This window comes from Vombatus ursinus, unplaced genomic scaffold (assembly GCF_900497805.2).
Source record: "Vombatus ursinus unplaced genomic scaffold, bare-nosed wombat genome assembly UNPS02014839.1, whole genome shotgun sequence".
NCBI classification, from domain to species: domain Eukaryota; kingdom Metazoa; phylum Chordata; class Mammalia; order Diprotodontia; family Vombatidae; genus Vombatus; species Vombatus ursinus.
Window position 1 is genome coordinate 6,039,342 of NW_020954617.1, and position 14,319 is coordinate 6,053,660.

General features: G+C 39.5%; 1 protein-coding gene across 7 annotated transcripts in view; it reads left to right on the forward strand.

Moving 5' to 3' along the window:
* Positions 1 to 14,319, forward strand: part of AHCYL2 (adenosylhomocysteinase like 2) — a 150,830-nt gene that overhangs the window by 96,947 nt on the left and 39,564 nt on the right. For 2 of the 7 annotated variants that reach the window (XM_027840187.1, XM_027840189.1), the window contains exon 1: positions 5,812 to 5,978. The exons of the other annotated variants lie outside the window; for them this stretch is intronic. In XM_027840187.1, the coding sequence (XP_027695988.1) occupies positions 5,919 to 5,978 (60 nt within the window). In that variant the 5' untranslated portion in view covers positions 5,812 to 5,918. Of the gene's footprint in view, positions 1 to 5,811; positions 5,979 to 14,319 lie in introns of those variants that run through there. 7 annotated transcript variants of the gene reach the window in all.

Consider the following 14,319-nt stretch of genomic DNA (forward strand, 5'->3'; position numbering starts at 1 on the left):
TTGAGTAGGGAACTGCTGTAGTCAACCCGGTGCTTTAAGAATTTTGTTAACTGTGAAAAATTGATTGAAGATAGAGAAAGACTAGATGTAAGTAGATGTTGCAGTATTTCAGGTGAAACACAAGGAACTGAGGTAGTGACCAAAAGAGGAGAGAGATGCTGTGAGGGAAGAGTTATAAAGACGTGGCAACTGCTTACGTCTGTGGGGAATGAGGAAGAGTGACAAATAAAGTATGACTCCAGGGTTTCAAACCTCGGTGACTAGGGTTGTGAACTTAGAGCAAAAAACTTAGAGGTCATCTGGCACAATCCCCTAATTTTATGTATGAGGAAACTGAGGCACAAAAGGTTAAGTGGGGTCTGAGCCCAGGTCCTCTAGCTCTAAATAACGTATTCTTCCCACTATACTACACAATGGTGTTTTTCACACAGGAAAGTTTGGAGAAAGCATGTGTGTTTTGGGAGGAAGAATGAATTCTATTTTAGATATAGTGAGTTTGAAACACTGGTGGACCATCTAAGTAGAAGGGTCTAGTAGGCAGTTGGTGATTCAGGACTGGAGCATAGGAATTTGGACTAGATATATAAATTTGGGTCTTCTGCATTAAGATAATTGAACTCATGGGAGCTGATTAAATCATTAAGAGAGAGGTGGGGAAAAAGGCCTGGGACAGAGTATAGGGTATCTACTATTAGGACAAGACATGGGTAATGATCCAGCTTAAGGAAATTGAAAAGGAGTAGCCAGATGGGTAAGATTAGAACCAGGAGAAAACCTTATCAATTAGCCAACATTTTTTAAACACTTAACTTTGTGTTAGGCACCGTGCTAGGATACAAATATGTCCCTTTTCTCAAAGGAGATTACATTTGACTATACATGTTCACAGATAGTAACTAAAGGATCTGTAGAAAATATATAGATCCTTTTTGGAGGTCACTAACAACTGGGTGAATCAGATAAAGGCCTTTGAAGGAGGTTGTACTTGAGCTGAGCCTTGAAGGGAGTCAGGGGTTCCAAGAGGTGGAGGTAAGGGAAGAGATCATTCCAGGTATGGAGGACAGTCTTGCAAAGGTACAGAGGCAAAAGATAGACTAGTATATAGCAGAAATAGCAAGCAGGCCGTTCTTGCTGGAGCTGAGGGTTTGGAAGGGAGTATTGTGTAATCAGCCAGGAAAGGGCCTTAAATGCATGAGAGAAGTTTGTATTTTATTCTAAAGGCAATAGGAAGGTACTGTGGTTTCCAGAGCAGGAGAGTGGTGTGGTCAGACCCATACTTAAGAATATCAGTTTGGGGGGGAAGCTAGGTGGCGCAGTGGATAGAGCACCGGCCCTGGATTTAGGAGGACCTGAGTTCAAATCTAGCCTCAGACACATAACACTTACTAGCCACGTGACCCTGTGCAAGTCACTTAACCCCCATTGCCCAACCCCCCCCCCCAACATTATCAATTTGGCAGTTTGGGGAAAATTTATTGGAGAAAAAAGAAATTGAATTCAGGGAGACTTTAAGAGGCTATTACAGTAATACAGGAGAAAGGTGGTGAAGGACTTTAGGTAGGTGTGATGTGAGGAGAGAAAAAGTGGCAATGCTAGAGATGTTGAGGGTAGAATCATTGATTTAGCAGTTGATTATCTATGAAGGTTGAGTAAGAATGAAGAGTTGAGGAGATGTTGAGTTTGAGGTGGAGATGCAGGCACTTGGAGATATGGGCTTGTAGTTTAGAAGAGAGAGATGGAGTTACAGGGAATCTGGTAGGAAGGGAGCCACTATAGAGCATGTCGCAAAAACTACCAAAAAGGGGCAAACCAACAGGAATGTTGTACAGACCCAAAACTGGATCAAATATAGAACTCAGACTGGGGTGCTGTGATAGGACTTTGCCTTGGATCAGACCACTTTGGGAGTATAGAAAGTACTCCCCAGCCTGAGTTGTCCCTGAGATCCTGGAGTAACACAACAGCAAAGAAAGCAGCAGAAGGACCCAGGAGGACAAAAGCTCAGCCCAGACATTCTTCTTTCCTTTTCTCCGACACTGTAGCCACCCTTGTATTATATCACTTCACTCCTGAACCACTGAAGTGGTCTGCTGGTTGGTCTGTCTACCTGAAGTCTCTCCCTACTCCAATCCATCCTCTATTCAGCTGTCAAATTGACAGACCTAAAGCCCAGGTCTGACCGTTTTCCTACCTTCCCCCATTCAATCAGCTGCAGTAGCTCCCTGTTGCCTCCAGAATCAAATAGAAGATTCTCTGTTTGGCTTTTGAAGCTCTTCATAACCTTACAGCTTTCTAATTTTCTAGTCTTCTCTCCTCCCCTCTTGTCTACTCTGGAATCCAGTGTTCCTGACCTTCTTGCTTTTCTTTGAACTAGATATTCCATCTCCCTGCTCTAGGCATTTTCACTTGCTTTCCATGCCTGGGATACTTTCCTTCTTCATCTCTGTCTCCTAACTTCCCTGGCTTCCTTCAAGTCTCAATTAAAGTCCCACCTTTTACAAGAAGTCTTTCCCAGTCCTCCTCCTCCTCCTCCTCCTTCTTCTTCTTTTTTTGTTTGTTTTGTTTTTAGGCAATTGAGGTTAAGTGACTTGCCCAAGGTCACACAGCTAGTACGTGCCAAGTGTCTGGTCTGAGACTGAATTTGAACTCAGGTCCTCCTGACTTCAGGGCTGGTATTCTATCCACTGCGCCACCTAGCTGCCCCTCCAGTCCTTCTTAATGTTAGTGCCTTCCCACTGAAGCTACCCCTCATTTATCTTTTATATATTTTATTCTCTATCTTACTAGTTATTAACTTATATCTTATTAGTTGTTAGCATGTTGCCTCCCTCATTAGACTATGAGCTCCTTGTGATCAGGGACTTTTTTTTAACCTTTTTTTTTTTTTTTTAAATATCCCCAGTGCTTAGCACAGTACCTGCCCCGTAGGTTTAACAAATACTAGTTGACTACCCAGAAGTGCACAGAACCTGGCCCTAATATAAAGTCTGAATTCAGGAAGTAGACTGGAAGAATAAACAAACAAAAAAGGAATCCTGTCCTAAAGAGCTATTCTGTTGAGAGGGATGTTCAAGGCACAAACCCAGAAGAACGGAATGACTCCAAAACATCTATAAGCCAAGCTACAAAGGAAAACACAGCTTAAGTACAAGTTCAGCCAGAATTCCTGGAAGAAATGAAGCAAGGATTTTTTTTTTAAAGAGCTAAAAATTATTTTAAAACCAGAATGAAAGCACCAAAGGGAACAATGCCAGGGGAGGGGTGGGGGATGAGTGCTATGGAAGAAAGTTTGGAAAGAGATGAATTTTCCAAATTGAGACAGACAATCAGTTACTGGAATAAGCCTGAACCAGGGTGATCAGACTGGGAATGAAAAGGACAAGATTGCATGGGAGAGATGTTAAGGAACAAAAATTAGGAACTTTGATAGGATAAGACAGGATAAGAGTAAAAGATTCACTCATTCGAAAAGTATTTGATGAAATGCCTGCTATGTGTACATGCATGTCTTGCTTTGGTTAGAAGCTGCCAGAGCTCCTACATTAAGGCACAATCTCTTATCTTAGGATGTTTATATAATGTTGTAGAAGACTCTTAACTCAAAAGTCATCCAAAGTAATAACTATCCCTCCCACCTCCCGGTTTTATCCTGCCCTCTCTCTCAGTATCTTTGTTTCAGCCACTCTCAGCTTATGCTAAAGATCAACTTTCTACCTTTCCCCCAATCATCTTCTTTAGTTTGTTTTCCCAGATCCCAGTATAGTGCCCTGAACATAGGTACTTAATAAATGTTTGTTGAATTTGTTTAGAGGCAAATAATACACACACAAATGTAATACAGAAATCTATGAGAAGAGTAGAAATAACATGCTGTGTGATGTGGGGCAGGGAAAAGGTAATTACAGACTGTGAAGGAGTTAGACTTAAAGGATTAAACCGGCATTTTTTTTTAAAACCCCAGCTGGGCTTTGAAGGATTTCAATAGGTGGGGAGAGTGTGTGTATTTTAGTATTATAGGTGGAGTAACAAGCTGGGCCCTAGCCCTAGGCAAAGCTGAGACCCTGACTTTATAGTTCTTTTGCTGTCTTAACTCCAATAGAACTTCATGTCTCCTCTATTCCAGAACTACTCATCAGCATAGCCACAAATTCTTTCTCATTCAAACAGAATTCTTCTACCTCCACTGTCTCCAAATTGGAGTTTCCTATATGACCATAATTTTCTTACAGCTATTCATACTTACTCTTTGCCTGCATTATGACCCTTTTTTTACCCTCCCACTCTAGTGCCTCCCCTCTAGGTTCTTTTGCCTCCCTACTCAGCCTAGAACCCGAAGGCCAGACATTTCCACACTGCTCTCTAACACTCTATAATAGCTACCTTCCCCTTAAACTGACACCATGCTAGCCCCAGCCCCAGCCTATCCAGACTTCTCCTACAGATGAGGGCCCAGAAGATGAATGTATCATGCAACTACTCTTGATATTTGTAGGTTGCTTTAGTCCCAGGGAAATGGTATACAATCCTGGGTATTGTGGAGAGTTCCTGGCCCCCAAAGCATTTATGGGGGCAGTTTTTTGGAATTCTTCTATGATAACGTCTTTTAGAAATGAGTGAACCGAAAATAATGGATTATATGACTTTTCCCCTAGGTGTCTTGTTACTCGATTACTTTTAAAATTTGCAGAATGAAAACTTGTGTTGGAGAGTTGTGGAAAAGACTATTATAGAGGGTGAGGGTGCATCTAGCTGACACAGTGATAGAACACCATCACTGAAGTCAGAAGGACCTGAGTTCAAATCCAGCCTCAGACACTTGACACTTACTAGCTGTGTGACCCTGGGCAAATCACTTAACCCCGTTGCCTAGCCCCACCCCCACAAAAAAAAAAAAGACTATTATAGACGAATAGAGCCTCTGGAAATTATGGTACATTCTCTGCTATATGGAAGTGCTTTTTCTCTCTGAAACTTGGCATAACTAACAAAAAACCAGTGTTGAGTAACCTAGTCACTTGAAAACAATACTAGTTTTAATTTGGAGGCTCTGTTTCCCCAAAGCTGTTCTGCTTCCTGTAACGCCTCAGTCAAAGAGGGCAGGCTATGCTTGCGGCATTATCCGTAGCTGAGAGCCAGGCTGCTTGTGTGTAGGTAGCTAAAGGAGCCAGCAGAGGGTGTTGTGGTATTAAAATCCCACCATACTTTTCTAAAACCTGCTACATTCCTGGATCTTGCCACAAAGCTTCCCCGACTCTGTCTGTGGCTCCCTTCCCATCTAAAGTTAACTTGAGAGATACCCAGTTTGGGTGTCAAGGCCTTGGTGTGAGCAGGTGTGGGCATCATTACCTTCTTCAGGACATTTTGAATTTCATTGTTAACTGGAACACACTTGCTTATTTCAAGGAGGCTGCTTATTTGCCACACCAACCCAAACTGAGTAGCTCTTGAGAAGTGAGAGTGCCTTGATGACCTTGATCCTTATTGATCTTGGTATTAGCTCTTCCAGTGACGTGTCCTAAGGGGCGGGGGAGAAGTGACACCCAGGAAAAAAAGGAGGCAGGCGCCGGACAACTGGGCATTGTTTTGCGGCAGAAAGTAAGCTCTGGGCGGGGTGGGGCAGAGTGTTTGGGTTGCATTGGGCAAGTTTCTTGTGGGAAGAACAGTCCCTGGGTTTGGAACCTTGCATCTGGCCCTGGATTTAAATCTAAAGCAGAAACCTTTGGCCAGTGAAGCAGCCTATTTATTACTTGTCTGGCAATTATCTAATTAGCTTCATTTGAATTGGAAACCTCTGTGGGAAGGACAGGGGTGCAGTCAGAGCTGCTGTTTTGAACCTCTTGAATAACTAGGTGTTTGGCATATCCAAAACCTATTTCCATTCTTCATCAGGACACATTTTAGCTGCTCAAGCCTACATCATGGAGAAGTGGGACGGTAATGCAGGCACTCCCTCTGCTTTTGCTGTGCCTGATTGGATGGTGAGTCTTTTGGCTACTTTGCTTTTCCTTCTTGAGGAAAGGTAGGGACATCATTCCTGACAGGTGGAAATGATTACTTAGCCCTTGCCAGGATATGTAGTAAACTATTGTAACCTATTTGAAGGAACTTAAGATGGAGTCTGTTCATTGTTCTGCTTATTTCCCATTTGTTGGGTTAAACCTCTTTCCTGGCCATGGGGGAGGCTCTAGGATTGTATCAACAAGTCTATACCTGGCTGGTGGTGTTTGTATTGGCGTCTTTGATGGGTTGGGGACGTTTCTGGAGATGTATTTGAGTTACATTTACATCACTTGCTTTGCACTGCAATTCTAGCATTGAGGTTCAATTTATTCCTCACTGAGTGAAAGAAGGAACAAGTGAGAGAAAATTAGAACCTAAAAGAACCACCACCACCACCCCTCACCCCTTCTAAAGTATCTGGATTGAACTTTCCTCAGATTTTCCACTGAGCGGCTTTTGTTCTCAACCTCCTTATCAATGATTATTTCTTAAAGCCAACTTGTATCCCAGGTACTGAAGTAAACCTGGAATTAACAATGTGTCTGGTAAATGTAATTTCCTGTGGACAAATAGGAGTTTAACCCAAATGTACAAATTAATCATAAGCTTGTATTGCTGAACCTAGAAGAAATCAGTATGTTGTTTTAAAATTCAAATAATTTATATTGATACATTTTGTTTGGACAGCTCCAAACACCCAAGTGATCCCTCTCACGTAGTATATTTCTCGGAAATAGTTAAACTATCAAATAGAACATGATTTATAGTTCATGTAATTTTTTTTAATTGAAAATGGATCCAAAGCACTAAGCAGCCAATCAAGACGAATTTATTAAGCTATTATATTTACTATGATATTTTCTATCAACGAAAGTACTTACCGTCTGTATACTGAAAGAATATTCATTATGCACAGTTTGTACTGTATTATGCTTGATTCTTAGAATCTAAATACTGGGGAGGTTCTCAGTGTTTGAGTAGATTAGGTAAGTACCCCTCCCCCCATACCCCACTTTTTCTTTTCCTTCAATGAGTCTCTGTTTCCAGCCTTCCAATGTATTCATCCAATCATCCTCAATAACTAGCTTCAATTTTTATTAACATATTGCCATAGAGAAGTAGGAGGGGGCAAGTTTTCAATTTTGGACGGAGACACATTCTTGTTTTTTCCTAACTCAAGTTTAGTTTAGTATGTTTTAGGGTAAAAATAAACTACTAACTTGGGAATTTTGATCCTGTTATTTATTTATTTTAGTGTAAACTTTCTAGCTTGAAAAGCCAGAGGGAGTCCCTTTCTTCCTCAGGAGAGTCTGCTTTGAGGAATTAACCAGTGGGTGTCTTTCAAGGGACCTTAGGGAAGGATTCCATTGTATATAAGTAGATCAGCATTTTTCAAAAAATGGATCAATAAAAGTTTTCCAGTAACTATTATTGCTATAGGAATAAGGTCCTGCTGTCTCACCTACTGAGCACATTTACTCAAAACCTTAAGTTCTTACTGGACTTTAACCCCATTTACTAGTTTTCCAGTTCTGTCATAAGGAAGCTCCATCTTGGTGAACTTATTATGACCACTGTTTATTGGCCTTTCTTGGGGCTGAGTGACTTTTAGAGCACTCACTGTATTCATTATTTCATAATAAAGTACTTTCAAAGGCCTTTATTAAAGAATTATATTCTTCTTGATTCAGGAAGTAGTGTTTTAAACATTTACACTGATTTAGCCATTATATTGCCTTCTTCACCAAAGAAACCTGGTCCTAGGAAGGAATTCAATGTCAGATTTTGTTAGTTACCATGAAATTTCTTATCTAGGGAGCTTTTTGAGATAATAGCCAGTTGCCATTCTAGTGAAGCCTTATGGATTTTCTGCTGTGGACATTTAGAAAAACCAACTCTTTACAGTAAAGGGCAGAACAACTGAAGTGGTACTTCAGAAGGAGAAAGAAGAAAATGTGTAACTCAACTTTTTTTCCCCCTTAGCTTAGTTTTTTTTTTTTTTTCCATAAAACTTTGGACATTAAGTAGGAAATACTCTTCTTCAATTCCTATCTTTACATGATAGAATGCTGACAATCTATTACTCTACAACAAAGTTTTAACCATTAGAGAAGAACCTCACAGATCTTCAGAGTTCTTCCTGTTGTCTATGATAATGTTTGGTAAATATGATAAGGAAGAACTGAGTTCAAATCCTGTCTTAGATGCTAGTTATGTGACCCTGGGTGACATTTATCCTTTCTCAACCTTAGTTTCCTTATCTGTAAGATGGGGATAATAATAAAATCTACCTTACAGGATTGTTGAGAGGAACAAATGAGTTAAAATATATAAAGCACTTTGCAAACCTTAAAGTGCTGCATAAATGCTAGCTATCATAAATACCATTCTAGATAATGTATCAGTTTACTTCAATTTAACATTTTCTCATTTACAGCATTCTCTTCCTCATCTCCCCATTTCCATCATCCCTTCAGAAAAATTCAAAGAGAGAGTTTTACTTTCTGAACTTTATGTCATTAGGTAGCAAAGAAGAAGGAATTTCAGTTTCAACTTTTACAATGTACTCACTCCGAATGCTGACTGATAGTATCAAAGATTAGCCTCTTTGGCCCAAGTAATCTAGATTCTACACAGGATGTTAAATTATGATTTGGTCAGGCCTACAGAACCATTCTTAAAGTGCTTTGACCTGCTACCACTACTTCCCACCAAGCCAGCCACCAAGTTCCACTCTGCCTATCTATATTGGATTGCATAAATGTTTCTAGACTGAAGTGTAAGTCGTAAAGTGTAAAATCTTAAAGTATCATTTAAGTCTCTAGAAGGAGACATCCCAGGGGGCTCCTACAATGGGTAGGATTTTGAACAAGGGAAAGTTTAAATATATTTGGTTTCTTTGTTCCAGATAAGATATTAGCATGGTAAAGTTTATCCTGAAGTTATTCTTTTCTCTATGGATAGAAAGATGTATCTTGGATCGTAGGAACACAGATTTTGGAACTGGAAAGGTTCTTTCTTTGAGAAGTAAGGTTTTAACAGAAGCTTCTAATAGCATCATAACCCTCCCATGCATTTTGCTATGGGCAAAGGGGCACTTGCCGAAAAGCTACCCTCAATAAACAAGGACTTGGGCCGCATTCAACAGCAGATAATACTCACAGTCTCTTTTTCTCAGAAGTAGGCCAGGAGGAGATGTAGGGAAGCCGAGTCACACAATTTGGCAAGGCAGACCCACTGCCCTCCCACTAACTCTTCATTAGTCACTGGAGGACTTCTGCTTGGAGACCCTACACCTTAATGTATTCTCATGGGAAGAATTTTCTTGCCCTTATCTAGGAAGTACTACTTCCTAGTATCTTGAAGAACATCAGATTAGGAATTTCCTTTGATGTGTTTACAGTCCCTAAAGAAGCCCTAGTTCTTCTCAGTGGGTTCTCCTCATATTCACTTGAGGGATCAGCATCAATCTTTCTTGTTTCTACATTTAAATATTTCCTCCTCCCACCCCTGTTCTCTCCAGTGCCTGGTACTTTTCCATAGGAAACTGGTTGACACTCTACAATTTGAGCCAACTGGGAATTCCGTTTTTCTCTTAGGGTAGAAATAATCCTGTTCATAGGTTAAAAGTTTCTGCAAGTAAATGGCCTTGTAGCAGGTTGGGAAGGCAGGGTATCTGGTTAAAAAGCTGAATAATATTTTCTGCTAGAAGCAAGTAAATCTTTATTTAAGCAATGTCAGAAGCAGAACTCATCCTAACTTTATACATCCTAGGACAATATTAGCACTATTGTTATCACTTACAGAAAAATTTCTTTGGACCTGGGAAATTGCCACTATTACTTCTTCTTCTACTACTACTACTACTACTACTACTACTACTACTACTACTACTACTACTACACCATTATGAAACATCTATATAGAGATAATAATTAAATTCATGGGAGCTGATAGGGTTACCAAGAGAAAGCATATAGAGGGAAAAGATAATAGGGTCTGTGACCCTCTTGGAAACACTCACAGTTAGGAGGCATGATATGGATGATGAGCTAGAAGAGAACTCGGAGAAAATATAAGGCAGGTAGGAGGAGAACCGAGAGAGTAGTGTTTGCCCTATTAAATAAGACAGACACCACAACTTTCCACTTGGTGAATGCTAAATTTTCATTTTTATATATTATATCTGTTTCTTATCTTTCACTCAAGAACACAGGAAAAGACTTTTAGGTTGGTCATTTGTTCTGTTGGTTCAAGTGATTCCATGTTGTTAGATGCAGCTACCAATCTCTACAGACTATAACCAGAAGAAATTATTCCCCTAAAATGTTTCTTATTACTACTGTTCTGGGATCATAATTCTGATAGGAAAAGCCCAGCTTCAAGCAGACCTTACCCAATCAGTTTATTCTCTCATTTGTTCCTTGTTCTCTGCTGTCTGTGTTTGTAATCATGTAAATATTTGAAAAACAGAAAAGAAAGATAAAGTGGGAAGTCATAGGATAACATGAGGTTTGGGAGGCAAGGTAGTATAATAGAAAGCACTGGAGTAGGTTCAGGGAACTTAGGTTGTTGGAAACTTGGATCTACTACTTACTTTCTAACTTAAGGGGAGTCACTTCACCTGCCATTAGAGAAAAAAATTGACATTCAGGAAGGACAACTAACTATTTGTTTCAGAACTGCTTCACCTTAAATATTTTAAAAGAGGAATTTGTATTTATTATATATTTCCCTTGCTTATCCAACTCATACCTCCAGAGACTGTACAAAGAATTGCAACATCTCTGGAAATTTAAGAAATTCCAATATTTCATTTAATCAAAATTTATATTTCGTTCATTTTTTTTCCCTTTGGCTTTCAACTCCAACAGTATCAGAAGTTTTCTTATTATTAAATTCAATGGTTTTTGAATCTTCAGATTTTTTAGGGGTGAGGAGGACATGGGGAAGGGAGATCTGGACCTGTGATTTCTTTTCTTTTCTTTTTCTTTTTTCTTTTTTAAAGGCAATTGGGGTTAAGTGACTTGCCCAGGGTCACACAGCTAGTGTCAAGTATTTGGTCTGAGGCCAGATTTAAACTCAGGTCCTCCTGACTTCAGGGCTGGTGCTCTATCCATTTGGCCACCTAGCTGCCCCCTGGGCCTGTGATTTCATTGGCATAGGGAACTCATGGTGAGAAAATTCCTTCCACTAATAAGGAGCAACTGTTTTGCAGTTAGAGTCTTAAGAGAGCTTCCTGGGACACTGAGAGTTAAGTAACTTAAGTGACTTAGCCAGACTCACAAATCTGAGATTTGTCAGAGACAGTTCTTGAACCCAGACCTCCCTGACTCTGAGGCTAGCCCTTTATCCACCATAGAACACCGCAGTTACCTCTGTAAGTAGGAGAGCTACTATTTAAAAACATTTTTTCAGGGCCCATGTCTTGACCTCCTTTGAAGCCTTTTCTTGATCACTAAAGCCTACAATGACTCTCGTCTCTTCTGAACTCATGATTTTTATAATCATATATTATATCATCTCTCTTGTTATTATGAATGCATCATATTTCTTTGTTTGATCTATAATGCCTGGTAGACTGTTGTGCACATAGTAGGTGCTTAGTATCAATATCAAGTTGCCATCAAGTGAAAAACCTGAAAAAATGTTTTGTCTCGGGGTCGAATATATTGCTGCATTATTAGGAAACATCTACTACGTTCAGTAGAAGAGAGAAAAGCAAGTTTTGGAGATGGCAAAATGCAGTTCTCCTAATCAGAATGAATCGAAAAAAGGAATCACAAAAATATGTATGCACCTAAACACAACTGCAGAGGCTGATCTTCCTGAAATTTCCATGTTACTCCTTGTTCATAATGTGACTAGAGAGAGAAAACCTCTTTCCATCTGTCTTTCCAATCAAAAAGTTCAAACTGGGTCATAGAATGTTTTCAGTGACCTCAACTAAAATACTACAATTGCACTTGAAGCATGTTAGTTTGAAAGGAAACGGAAAAGGCAGAAGACGTGGTAAATCAAGGAGATTGACTTTTAGTTTAATATAAAAGTAATTTGAAATAAAGAGGAAAGTTTTTTCGCCTTCCTAAAGGGAAAATATTTGATAAATCTAAGATATTCTTGGTGGGAATATTATTGCAGTGACTTTTGGGACAACTCCTTTAGTACCTGTACTTATTTTCTCATTATTGTTGTTGTTGATATAATAAGAATATTCTTTTGTAAGTGGCAGCAGTATTGCTAATATTGACCTGGAATCTGTAAAGTCAAGCTAAGTTCAGCTTTTGATATTATTTAAATAAAGATTTCTAAATTCTCACATTTCCCCCAGTTTCCTATTGCACTGTATTTCTTTGTACCATCTACAGTGCCTGATAGACTGCTTCACACATAGTAGTTACTGACATTTTTAACTAGGTGTCCTGGAGACATCTTAAACTCATAATGTCTACAACAGAATTCATTATCTTTCCTTTTAAAACCCTCCCCTCTTCCAGACTTACACATTTCTGTCAAAGGCACCACCATCCTGCCCAGGTTTGTAAGTTGGCATTATCTTGGTCTTTTCATTCTACATATCCAATTGATCAGTTGTCTTATCTCTCTACTCACACAGTTACAACCGTAGTTCAGGCCTTCATTGCCTAGATCAGTAATGTCAAACTCAGATAGTGAAAGGGCCTGTAATGTATATATAAAGATCCCTGCAGGCCACATAATTGACTTAGTTATAAAATGTAATGTTATCTGTGTTTTGTTGTATTTTTATTAATCTTGTAAAATATTTCCCAATTACATTTTTATCTGGTTCTAGCATCACTGGAAGGCAGCATATTTGACACCTCTGTCCTAGATTATTGTAACAGCCTCCTAATTGGACCTAGCCTCAGGTCTCTCCCCACTCTAGTTCATCTTATGCATGGCTGCCTAAATGATTTTCTTTAAGCACAGATCTGACCATGTCACTTCTCTCCTCAATAAATTCCCATGACTTCCTGTTGCCTGTAGGACAAAATATAAACTCCTACTTAGCTTTTAAAGCCCTATACATCCTGGCCTCAGTCTATCCTTCCAGCCTCATTAGACATTACTCCATCTTCTCTGCGATCCAGCTAAACTGGCCTTCTCTCAGTTCCTCACATGCAGCACTAAGTCTCCTGGCTCAGTGCCTGGAGTACACTCCCTCCTCACCTCCACTCCACAGGATCCCTCTCTTACTTTAAGATGGACTCAAGCACCATTTTCTGTGAATCCTTTCCTGATCTCCTACAGTGCTATAGTGCCCTACATCCCAAACTATCTTTTATGTAACTTCTTTGTATTTACTAACACTATTTGTGCTGTTTATATTTGTACTTGTATCTCCAGTTAGAATGGAAACTCCTTGCAAGTAGGGATTGTTTTGTTCTTTGTAGTTGTATTCTCAACACCTAGCATAGTGCCTGACACAGAGGAGGCCCTTAATAAATAGTTATTCATTGATTGATACAATTCTAAAATCCCATATGTGAGCAATTGTTATGATCATCATAAGTATATTCTTCAACACTACTATATAAGTTATAGAGTGAGTAGGTAAATATCTGTATTTTAGCTTAATTATTTTTTCTTCATTCTTAGATAATAGCATTGGGCAAGTTTCCAGTCACATTCAGAGTGGCCTTACCATTATTGATCTGGGGCTAGACCCCTAGAACAGCTGTTTATTGTGCCATTCCCAGGTGCCAAATCAAGAAAATAGTCCTGCATACAGCAGCCACAGATGAGAATGGAGCCTAGTGCATGTTAGCTTGGTATAGCTTTCTCTATCATGGTTATTAATGCCACAAAACTGAGAAAGACATGAAAAAATCAGTTTATTTCCAAGCTGGTTTGCCTGCATACCTAACCAAAAATTAAGTTTACTTAAAAATAATAATCTATTCTATCCCCTTAGCTGTATTTAAACAAACTTCCTTCTTTTAGGAAAAATTTCTAGTCAGATTGCTGCTTCTCTCTCTTTAATGTTGCAAACCCGAGATTAATTCTCCGTTATGTTTACCGTGACCCTCTCTAATCTTTTCCCTCTCTCATCAGCAATCTTAGTGACTCCAGATCTGGTTCTAACTTTTTTTTTTTTTTAAATGGTGGGAGTAGGGGTAGTATGTGTGTTACCTTTGCTTTGCGCCCCTCCCCCCCATAGTTCCAACAATTGTTCTGACAGGAGAACCCCAAGATTATATCACATAACTTTACTAGGGCTTCATTTACCATACCTAGCCCTGAAAGGGTAGTGGTAGTTTGATTAACATCTTTATCTGTCAGTTGACAGGGTTATTG